Source organism: Mercenaria mercenaria, chromosome 16 (genome assembly GCF_021730395.1).
Source record: "Mercenaria mercenaria strain notata chromosome 16, MADL_Memer_1, whole genome shotgun sequence".
In the NCBI taxonomy this organism is placed as follows: domain Eukaryota; kingdom Metazoa; phylum Mollusca; class Bivalvia; order Venerida; family Veneridae; genus Mercenaria; species Mercenaria mercenaria.
The window spans coordinates 57,082,912-57,095,174 of NC_069376.1; the positions used below are offsets into that span (position 1 = coordinate 57,082,912).

Below are 12,263 nucleotides of genomic sequence, written 5' to 3' on the forward strand. Positions count from 1 at the left end.
AAGAATTTCTTTGGTGTACTTTATTGAATGTCATTCATGTAATAAAGTAGAAATAGCATGTGAAGGTATTATTATTAAAATCATTATCACTATTTTCACATGTCGGTTATTTGGTCGAAATCTCTGCTGGATGTAGCAATGCTGTTTTACAAGCAACAATGTAGTTTTCCTATATATCCGACACTCATGTCTGAAAGCCGTACATTATTTACAGTGGTTCTATAAAGTATAGAATTATTCATTTGTCCTCCGTGTATGTTAAGAAACTGTGCTGACCATGTTCTTACTGCACCAAAATTTAAAAATACTCACTAACTTGGTAAACATTTTATGAAAATTTACAAGCTTGAAAGATGGCATTGCGTTCAAACTATGTCAGAAAATACGTCAGATTGCACCATTCGAGGTACATTTGTCAAAATGATTTCTGAGATAGGGAGGGGTTGTGGCGCGCGCGCGCGCGTGTGTGTGTGTGAAAGGAGATGCAGACGCTTCCAGACCACCTGACAATTTCGCGCCCATTCTAAACAAAACTCCTGAATCCGCTTCTGTTTTAAATTAAAAAACTGCAACAAGAAGAAACCAAATAATTATATACACGCAGTATCTGATTTAACAACAATGACGACGGCCGATTTTAAAAAGAAAAGAACTAAAAAAATATATCTGCACATAAAAATGTTAGTATGTTACATTGTGCTGTTCAAAATCCAGGAAAACAATTATTGTAAGTCATCTATGGAAATAACGTTATAAAATTTCTCATTTGCAATTTCTATGATTTTCTATCGCTTTATTGTGGTATAAAATATGGATATTTTATATGACGAACGCAGAGACTGAAAACCTTGTAGTTAGATGGATCAACATATGAGTCACTTTTATATAAAGATTGTTTGTTTTAAGTCACACCATTCCTATTTTAGGTCATTTTGTAACTTCCTATGGGTTATTACAAGCATGGGTTTCACCCGTGAAGAACCTTTGACTTACCGTAAGTGAGCTTGATGGCTTCTTCGCAAGAAATATTTCTGCACCCAAAGCTAGGTAGACTTGTCACGGTCCTTCCATTAACAATCATAGTCTTAATGTTATATTAATTCCATTCAAAGTTCTAATATGGTGCTTTCTCGTACTGTCCAATGTAAGCCAGGAATTCAACAGATTACAATTAATTTACGGAATGGAAATTCATTGACTGTTAACTAACGATGTAATTAAGTCTACAAGCAATGTTTCGAACGAAAGAGGTGAGAGACAAGAGTTTCGTTGTCCGTGACCTTATAACAGCTCGACCGCGGGAGTACTCAGCTTTTCAAGAAAGACAAGAGTGGATAAAAAAGTAATGTAGCTTCCGTTCCTGGTATTTACTTACAATTGAAATACAAAATAAATACGAAACAAACATAAGTAAAGATTTATCCAAATTTTGACATACTACAAAAACCACATACAATGTATATGTCTTTTGAATGATATCATCGCTGAACGATTAATTTAAAAAATGATACCCATAACCAGTAAACAGATAATCTTTAAGAAATAAAAAAAAACGGAAACTTATTTTCAGTATGACGGTTCATATTAATGCATGTGATAGGATGTGTTGGCATACGTTTGGATCAGTTTCTGTTTATTTTGAAGTGGCAGTAACCGGTCGTTATGCAAATTTAGCATGATATCACGTAAATTAATTTGTCACTCGCATCACATTGTCCAAACAGTCTGTCTGTGATTTCCATAAATTTCGTTAATATGTGATAAATATGCATCATGTTGATATTTATAAAATCATGTTCTCCAACGATATATGCTAAACACCTATTGTCATTGCTCACACGATCTTGTCTCCATAATTACGCTTTGAATAATTTCTAAGCAAAGGTTATCAATGAAAAACAATAGGTTTAAAATTTACATCAGGTACTGTGATTTAGTGTTGTTATTTCATTCTGTCTATATTAAAGCATTCCACTTTACAACTGTAACTGATTAATTTGATCAAACGCTTATTTCTATACAATGACATATTTTATGGCGTTGTACGTAATAATAATAATGATGATGATGATAATAACTTTATTTAAACAAAAAGTCCTGACCGCATCCCGCCCCATGATGCCATTTTACCCTTATTGCCGAATACCAGTGCTTAAAGCCTTAAATGGTACGCCCAGACGGGCTGCATATAGAGGTTCAAACCCCCTGAATAATGGTGCCATCACTTATCATTTAAAAAAAAGAAATAGTATACACTACCCTACCCATAGAGCCTGTACTAGCAAGTACATTTTATTTAACAAACCGTGAAAATATAAATGCTGAAATTTTAAAACTTTTACAAAGATTTTAAAACTATCACCTGCTGTTATCGCATATAAAACAATTATCAAAACATTTAAAACAATGCCATGAGGTCTCTGAAATACAGTATCTTTAGATTTTTTAATGTATCAAGTGATTTACTCTTGCGTAGTTCTAACAGCAGTTCATTCAACAGTTTTGGACCAATAGTACAGAAACTTCTATCATTATTTGTTTGCACTTGTATGGAACAATATAATGACATTCAGAATTTTCTGACGCTACTAGGAATATACTCTGTAAGCAATTCTGTTAAATACATAGGTGTTCTGCCAATGTGACAGATATACATGAAAGAAAGCATCTTAAACTCAATCCTTGCTTTCACCGGCAACCAATGTAAGTCATACAATGCTTGTTTGGAACTGTCATACTTTAGGCAGATCTACGGAATAGGGGCAGACTTGAGTCAGCTGAAACGGCTGTTTAGATCGATTTTGATCTGTGTCGTATAGATTATATTTAAATAGTCCATTACAAATATGGAAATATATGAAAAGATTCGGATTATTTCAGCCGTGCTTTGAAATTATTTTACAAAAATCTTATTTTTAAACACAATAAGTTTTGTCCAATGCGCCTATTTATAATAATTTGGCATATTTTTTGAAGCTATTCCGAATATATGATACAGTTACAGAATATTGGATCGCTGCCACTTTGTGTCTTGAAAAGAGACAGAAAACCATTGCGTGACAGTGGTTTAACATTTCTTTTAAAAGGCCAAAGGTCATACAATGGCGCACAGTCATGAATTTGAATGTGCTTACAAATAAAAAATAAAACACGAAAATGCTGGATTAATGTAAAAATCTTTATTTCATTTTTGGATATCAGTAATAGTATTAGTATTTCTGAAAGGAACTGATCAGAATCATGATTTAAATTGGGTAAAATCGGGGTTTTCTGTGTGGTGAGTCGTGAACACAATGGACACAAAGGACTACACAAAGGACTGCCTGATCAGCTGTTTTATCAATATTATGGATGTATAAAGATGTTTGAAAATAGTGACTAGTATATGGAGCTATACAGGATTTGAAGAGTTGTTATCTTTTGGATTTAATCTGGAATTAATGAAATGACAACTGAAAATAACATAAATACGGAGAAGAAAAGAAAAGCAAGTGACAATACAGTAAATAATAACGTAAAAAGTAAATCTGGACGTTTTACACGAACACCTGAAGAAACTTCTGTAAGTAATTTTTTACAAGAAACAAATTCTATTCTGTTTTGACGAAATGATGGAAATACAGTCTTGGGCTTGAATAATCTCTTTAACCAGGACCTGGATGACTCTGTGACTATTACTAGAGTACCTTCAAGTTGTACTGTTACTGAAAATAAATAATAAACTACAAATGCAGACTTGATGAAGTTTTAATAGAAAATTGATAACCGTTTAGGTGTTGTCGAAGAAAAGTTAGGAACATTAAAATCTCTCGAAGAAAAAGTAGTTAACTTTGAGAAGGAAATGTCAAAACTATGGACACTTACGCATGATGAAAAAAAATCAAAACTGGAAATAGACTTACTTCAGTGGAAGAAAGGGTCGAAAGTGCTGATTTTAATTTAAGCATTATAACATCAAAAGTACAAGAATTAGAAGTAAAAAATCAACAACTGAATGACGAGCTAGCCTATGTACAATTTTAATCCATGGGAAATAACCTAGAATTTGAAACATTGAGGAAACAGATAACAAAATTCTCAAAGAAGTGTATAATATGTGCCTAATGATTGTAATAATTGTAAAAATAACTGGTTAACTAAGGTTAAGAATTTGTTATGTCAGTACGGTTTTAACTATGTTTGGAATGATCCAGCTGTTATAAATAGTAACTCATTTTTACTTCTGAAACTGAGAATTGTAGATTCATTCAAACTTGGCACGTCGACAAGGAAAATAACGGTGTTTTAACATTGTATACAAATCTTAAAGCCTCTTTTGCATATGAAGCATATCTAGATATACTTCCTAGTAACTTAAGAGTTTTTGTCAGTAAAATGAGAATGTTTTCTCACTCTCTACGTATTCATACTGGTAGATACACATGATTTGGAAGACGAATATCATTTCATACTTATGTCCTTGTTACAATGACATTAGAAAATAAATCACTATGTACGACCAAGCGTTAGTAAATTTATAGATCTGCTGAATACTATGAATAAGAATACACTAAAAAAATTAGCATGTTATATAAAATTTGCATTATCTCATAGATCTCCAATTACTTATAAATGTATATTCTGTTCTGTTCTGTTCTTTTATAGCCTTTTTTCTAAAGTATTTCCCTGAAATTGAAATTTATTATTACTTTCTTGATACACGCTCGACGAGTTCTTTTACTCCTATGTCATTTGGTTGTACACACTGTTAAATACACTTAGAGAGAGAGAGAGAGAGATTTTTAGTGTTAACGGCATCTCCATAAATGGTGACTCGAGGAGCAATTGCAAGAGCAATCAATATATTGTCAAGTCCTTGTTACATTTCCTTCGTTTGGTATTTTTACCTTTAACAAGGTAAATTCGTTGAAAACATATTCTTGATTACAAACGTTATATGTAGGTCTGAAACAATCAGGGATATATATGAAATACTGTTGTATACGCTAGTGTATCATATTACATGTAGCATGCTTGGTTAAACCGCAGGCTCTCTGTGAGGGGAGTTCTCTGATAGCGTTAGAAATGCACACACGTCTGTATGTATGAATGAAGAATGAATAAATGTTTATTAGTTTATTTTGCCTTATTTATTTAAATATGAGAACCCACCTAGGTACAAACACAACAAATGGCGACGAGGATGGGATATCAATGAGTTTTAAATTTTTGGATTAAATTCCGGAAAGAAAATGATGGATTTGATTTTGTTTGACAAATTCATTAAACTGAAACAGTTGGATTAAATTCCGAACAGAAAAAAAAATATTGGATTAAATTCCGTGAATCAAACAAGTTGACAAAACATTGTGGATTAAATTCCTAAAAACAAAAATGTGTGCAGGATTAAATTCCGTTTCAGTAAAAAGGCAACAATTGTAAAACAATTTGGATTAAATTCGTGAAAGGGTTAAAAAAATTAACAATAAAGAAAATGGCAAAAGCATTATCTGTACCTAGTGTGGAACACTTTAATATGACAGGAGACCCTAGTAGCTTGCCAAGCAAATGGGAGCGATGGCTGAAATCGTTTCAATACTTCGTTGTCGGTTCGGGCGTCACGGACAAATCACAAAAACGAGCACTACTGCTGCATCTGGTAGGACCGGAAGTGCAAGGGATTTTCGAAACACTGGACAATACTGGAAATGACAATAATTTTGACGCCGCAGTTGATGCATTGAATAATTATTTCAAGCCGAAACTCAATGTATCATATGAACGACACAAATTCAATTCAGAAAAACAGAAACAGAATGAAACTATCCAGGATTTTGCTACGCGACTTAAACAACTAAGTATTTCATGTGACTTTAATGACACAAATGACAGAATACGAGACCAGATTATTGAAAAGTGCACATCTACAACGTTACGCAGAAAGTTTCTCAATAATAAAGATTTAACATTAGAAAAAGTTTTGGAACTGTCATCAACGTTCGAACGTGCACAAGACAGTGCCACAAAAATGGAAAATCAAAGTACACAACAACAACAAAAAGATGACACCACGTTTCAACTAAAACAATCGACTATGCGTCAAAGACAACAACGTGCAAACAGAGGTAGAGGCAGATTTCGTCAACAGGCACCGCCAACACATGTAGAATGTTACAGCTGTGGCCGCAGGGGTCACATGGCTAAGGACCCAAATTGCCCAGCAGCACGTGCAGCATGTACACAATGTGGCTTTATTGGACATTTTGCAGTAAAGTGTAAATCTAAAAGGAAAAAGATACAACCAAAACAGAAAGTTCGATCACTTGAAAATAAAACATCCTCAGACAGTGAAAACGAATATCTGTTTAATATCAAATCAATTGGGAACGTGTCAAATAAAATAACATCAACGTCGGTAATATTCCGCTGAATATGGTTATAGATTCAGGAGCTAGTTGTAACATTGTTGACAAAAGTACATGGAATTTTCTAAAATCACAGAAACAATTTCAATGCTTAACACATAAAAAATCCACAGACAAGAAAGTGTTCGCTTATGGAAGCAAAAACCACTCAAATTGCTTGGTATATTTCGTGCGAAAATTGAATTCAATTCAATGACTATTGATGACGTAGAATTCTCAGTTTTGGACGGTAAGGGACAAGCATTGCTTAGTAAAGACACGTCAATTAGTCTCAATGTGCTAAGGATCGGACCAGAAGTGAATTTGGTCAAAGAGGACATCATGAGCGAAAACCCAGAATTGTTCAAAGGAATAGGGAAAATGAAAGATTTTCAATTGCAAATTCCCATTGATGAAAAAATCGAGCAAGTTGTTCAATCGGTAAGGCGTATACCTTTCAGTCTCAGAGAAAAGCTAGAAAAAAGCTATTAGAACTAGAAAACAAGTATATAATCGAAAGAGTAAACAGTTTACCCGCTGGTAAGCCAGTTGTTGTAGTGCTAAGAAGACGACGATATTAGCTTGTTATCGTTGAGCGAAGCACACGCTGTGAAGCGGGTACGACACCTATTCCTACGTGGACGAGGTGCTGTACGATTTGAACGGTTTCAACAGTGTATAGTAAGTAGACATTTCAAATGCTATCATCAACTCGAGCTTATCTGATTCAAGGGAAATAACTACGTTCATAACTCATGTTGGAATGTTCCGTTACAAATACTCCGGAGTCAGTGTGCTAGTGAATGTTTCAGAAAGTGCTTGACAAGTTCTACAAATGCCTGGTACACGTAACATTATGATGAATATAGTGCACGCGCTACAAAGATGAACACCGAAGTGTTTAGAAAATGTGCTCAGAGTGTTACATAAAAGGTTCACATTAAACCATCAAAGTGTCAATTTGAAATGTCAAATGACATTCATGGGAAACGTATTGTCCGACACGGGTGGTCAACCGAAAGTAAGTGCGCGATGTGCTCACGCAAGAGCACCACGAATGCGCGAAGTTAGGTCATTCTTAGGATTAGTCAATTTCAATGCTAGGTATATTCAAAATCTGGCTTCAATTTCAGAACCGATGAGAAAACTCACACGAAAAAATGTAAGGTTTAAATGGGGCCGCGAAGAGCAAAAAAGCTTTGATACATTGAAACAGAAATTGGCAAGCGCGGAAATATTAGGTTATTTCGACATAAATGCCAAAACACAAGTCGTGACCGACGCAAGTCCCTATGGGCTTTCAGCTGTTCTCACTTAACGTCAAGGCAATGATTACCGTGTTATTTGTTATGCTAGCCGCAGTTTAACTGATGTTGAAAGGCGGTATTCCGTGACCGAGAAAGAATGTGCTGGCGTTATTTTTGGAGTCGAGAGATTTCACACATATTTACACGGCATTGACTTTGAACTTGTTACTGATTGTAAAGCTGTTCAGTACATTTTCGCGCCAAAATCAAAACCAAGTGCGCGAATCGAAAGATGGGTCTTGCGATTGCAGGGATATAGATATACAGTGCGCCATGTCCCAAGCCGCGAGAACATTTCAGATTGTCTGAGTAGATTATTGGCTGATGATAAAGAAAAACGGATGTCATATTTTATAGATGATGATAACTATATTCTGAATATAGCACGTGCCGCAACGCCTGAAGCGGTAACAACGCTAGAAATAAAAAAGCGTCTAGATACGACCCTGAAATGTCTTCAATTCGTGATTGTTTGATGTACGGTTTATGGTACAAAATTCCATTTAAGGAATATTTGATTGTTAAAAACGAATTGTCGGCTATCGGATTCTTAGTGCTTCGAGGTACGCGAATAGTGGTACCAAAAGAATTAAGAACGAAAATACTCGAAGCGGCACATAGTGGTCATCCTGGTATAGTGTCAATGAAACAGTCACTTCGTACACGCGTATGGTGGCCACAGATAGATCAAGATATAGAGAAATATTGTAAATCTTGTCATGGGTGTCAATTAGAAGGCCCTCCGGCGCCTCCGGAGCCGCTAAAACCGACGGAACTACCTAGTGGACCGTGGGAATATTTAGCATGTGACTTATTAGGACCACTTCCGACAGGTGAACATTTAGTCGTGGTAATAGATTTTTACAGCCGATTTATGGAAATAGAAATCGTAAAATCCACCACATCGGAAAATATTGCTACAGTTCTTATGAAAATGTTTGCGAGACACGGAACATGCTTCCTTTAAAGGACTGATAATGCAAGTTATTTTACAAGTGACTATTTCAAGTCATTTCTAAAAGAACATGGCATTAAACTCAACATTCTACGCCCTTAGCGCCAAATCAAAATGGGCAAGTAGAAAGGAAAAGATAATGAAGCGTATTCGCATAGCAATTGCTGAAAAACGTAATTGGAAACATGAGCTTCAGACATATTTATTGATGTATCGCAGTAGCCCGCATGCTACCACAGGTGTAAGTCCAGCAGAATTACTGTACGGTCGTAAAATTAGGACCAAAGTCCCATGCTTACAGGAATACGGAAAATTCGATCTTTCCGATCAATCTGTAAGAGATAGAGACTGCGAGAAAAAAGAAAAATCAAAACAGTATACGGATCAAAAAAGGAATGCGGTAGAAAATTCCATTTCTGTAGGTGATTTAGTCTTGTTAAGAAACAAAAAGAAAGATAAAACAGACACGCGTTTTTCGTCTAAACCTTATACTGTTACGCAGAAACACGGGAATTCGGTTACCATAGAGAGATATGGGGTGCAGTATAATAGGGATGTCACTCATTTAAAAAAGTACGAAACGCCGTTTTCGGAAAATACGTCCCATGAAAAGAAAAAGCGCATGTCGAAAAAACCAGAAAAATACAAAGATTACGTCTGTGAAAATGAGTACATTTGACATTTGTGAAACATGGAATTAAACATTGTTTGCACCTAAAATGTTGTGGTAACCGCCACAAAGTTTAAATTTCTGATAACATGTCAAATATGCAATCTGATATGACAAGAACATTAATTCATTACCACACTAAATTGCTATATTGTTTACAAATGGATTAATTTTACAACCATGTGTCGACATGCCATGAACTATCTTGAACTTAGTTTAATGTTTTGATTGAACTGCGTGAATGAATTGTGACAGTGGAAAAACATTTTTGGAAATTATATTAATAGCTTTAGGAGTTTATTGTTTTAGAAATAAATAGATTTCGTGATGGAATTTTGAATTCAGTTTGTACTTTTATATTAAACTGCATTATTTTCAATTTCCTATTTTAATTTAAAATCAGTAAATTTTTAATGAATGCATAATTTAAAAAAAAGAAGGAAAGTGATGTTGTATACGCTAGTGTATCATATTACATGTAGCATGCTTGGTTAAACCGCAGGCTCTCTGTGAGGGGAGTTCTCTGATAGCGTTAGAAATGCACACACGTCTATATGTATGAATGAAGAATGAATAAATGTTTATTAGTTTATTTTGCCTTATTTATTTAAATATGAGAACCCACCTAGGTACAAACACAACAAATACTTATTGCGTTTATGACAGATCCAGTGATGTGTTAGTTATTGTAATGATAGTGTCTAAATTAGGACTTGGCTACGAAGTCTACACTTTCCTTTTATCCAGGCTATATCCCAGTCTAGAAAGTTGATTTACAGCTGTAAGAACATTGCAGTATGAATATTTCGCGTCTTGGAGACGCGCACATTTTATTTGCCAATTTTGGAAAGATCAAGCATAGACATTTTATGATGTCTGTGATTAAAGTTCTAAGTAACGTGGCAAGACGTCAAAAAATAAATGAAATAACATTAACTTGGACATCATATCTTAGATCTTATTGTTTGTACTATTACTTGCAACGGAGATAAGGGAATTGTGAAATAATAGTTTTTAGGTATGTAGTGTAAAGTAGAGTTTTTGTTTGTTTTTGTAGGGTTTAACGTCGCATCGACACAGTTATAAGTCATGTAGTGACTTTCCAGTTTTGATGGTGGACGAAGGGGCCCATCTGTACATTATTTCATCACAAGCGAGTACCTGGGTAGAGCCACCGACCTTCCGTGAGCCAGCTGGATTGCTTCCGCACTGTTAAACAAAATTAAACATTTAATTTTCACCCAAATGTGTTTTCTATTTTGCTGTACTTAACAAAAAGACAAGATTGCATTTCAAAAAAGCAATATTTATAATATGAGCCGTGCCATGGGAAAACCAACATAGTGGGTTTGCGACCAGCATGGATCCAGACCAGCCTGCGCATCCGCGCAGTCTGGTCAGGCTCCATGCTGTTCGCTTTTAAAGCCTATTGGAATTGGAGAAACTGTTAGCGAACAGCATGGATCCTGACCAGACTGCGCGGATGCGCAGGCTGGTCTGGATCCATGCTAGTCGCAAACCCACTATGTTGGTTTTCCCATGGCACGGCTCATATGTATTATGAACGATGTAAAGCGGCACTAATAGTCTTCAACATTTTACAGACATGAGTTGTTCTTTCATATTTTTGTCGAATAATAACGCTGTAAATCTATTTATTACCTCATCAAATAATTGCATTAAGTTTGCAAACATGGAACACACGTCCCATATCTGGTTACCAACAAATGGATTATATTACCAATACCGAAGGGGTCCGGCCAAGTGTGTTTCTGAATGTAGGTGGATTGCGTTTAATGAATACTTTTCTGTCCTAGAGCCAAAATTATCAAGAATCCCACTCTACTATGACTACTCCTTGGACAATAGATTTTACTTCGTAATAACTACATTTACAACTGCTCTGTTTATATGGCCAGGATAAAATACTGATTCAAACATGGCCTCTACTTAGCCAAGTCCATCAACATTTGAACTAAGATCAACGTATTTTCAGATACATATCTGTTTTGTTCTTTCGTATCAAACAGTACACCGTAAAGTGCCTAACTCTTGACATCAACGCTTACCTACGAGTCAAGCTAAAAGCTGTCACTAAAATGAGTATTCTGCAACTTGTGCTGACAAAGCTACCATTACAATATAAGCTTTAACATAAAGCTACAGACTTACAGCCAAAGTTCAATTCCTGTAATCTATTAGAGCCAAAGTTCAATTCCTTTATTCCATTAGAGCCAAAGTTCAATTCCTGTAATACAAGACTGGTTCCACCCCTCAATAATTTTAATTTGATCTAATGTTTCATTGAAGCAGCTGTCATTACAAATCACGCTACTCACGAAAACTCCGTAAGACAATGAAGTCGTATATTGGTTAAGTAAAACAAATGACTTAATTCGAGCGCTCATGTGTCAATATGTGACGAACAAAGCAAAATGGTAGTTGTTTGAGAATTTAGAAGCTAAACAGTTTGAAACAAGGAATATATGCAATGTTGGCGCTCCGCGAATAGAACTTTGGCTTTTAAAAATAATAAACACATTTCAATCGTTTTGCTGAGATTTTTTATTTGAAAAAAAAAAACGACTATAATTTGCGCCACAACAAGCATTAGTATGGTGTCATCAGTGACGATAACCACCGATGCTAAAATGAAACATATTGAAAGACATTCCATTGCAACAGTCTCGGCGATATATGACCATTTTGTGTCGATTCGCCGTAAAACCCAACTCACTCACTCACTCCGTTGCAACAGAAGGAAGTTGAATTATGAGTATGCTATTATATGAATTACATCATTTCTTCACGTTCTCAGTCTACTGCTGACACATGAGGTTTAGTTTTTGTGATCTTTTCTTTTTTATGGCTACCTTACTGTAAATGTTCTAGCCATATAATGTTACGTCTTTTATATTTAAACTTAATTCTAACCCGACCTGTTTTAT

The 12,263-nt window shown here is 35.2% G+C and overlaps 3 protein-coding genes across 3 annotated transcripts; all 3 read left to right on the plus strand.

Annotated features, from left to right (window-relative positions):
• The first annotated feature begins 5,473 nt into the window (after nucleotides 1-5,473).
• Nucleotides 5,474-6,409, plus strand: LOC123539856 (uncharacterized). Its single transcript, XM_045324641.2, has one exon. It carries the CDS (start codon nucleotides 5,474-5,476, stop codon nucleotides 6,407-6,409), a length of 936 nt encoding a protein of 311 aa, XP_045180576.2.
• Nucleotides 6,410-6,596: 187 nt separating this feature from the next.
• On the plus strand, nucleotides 6,597-8,657 carry LOC128549349 (uncharacterized protein K02A2.6-like). The gene is made up of 2 exons (XM_053525960.1): nucleotides 6,597-6,824; nucleotides 8,199-8,657. The coding sequence occupies exons 1-2, from the start codon at nucleotides 6,597-6,599 to the stop codon at nucleotides 8,655-8,657; spliced, it is 687 nt and encodes a 228-aa protein (XP_053381935.1).
• Nucleotides 8,658-8,715: 58 nt separating this feature from the next.
• LOC128549351 (uncharacterized) lies at nucleotides 8,716-9,324 on the plus strand. The gene has a single exon (XM_053525961.1). It carries the CDS (start codon nucleotides 8,716-8,718, stop codon nucleotides 9,322-9,324), a length of 609 nt encoding a protein of 202 aa, XP_053381936.1.
• The last annotated feature ends 2,939 nt before the right edge of the window (nucleotides 9,325-12,263 follow it).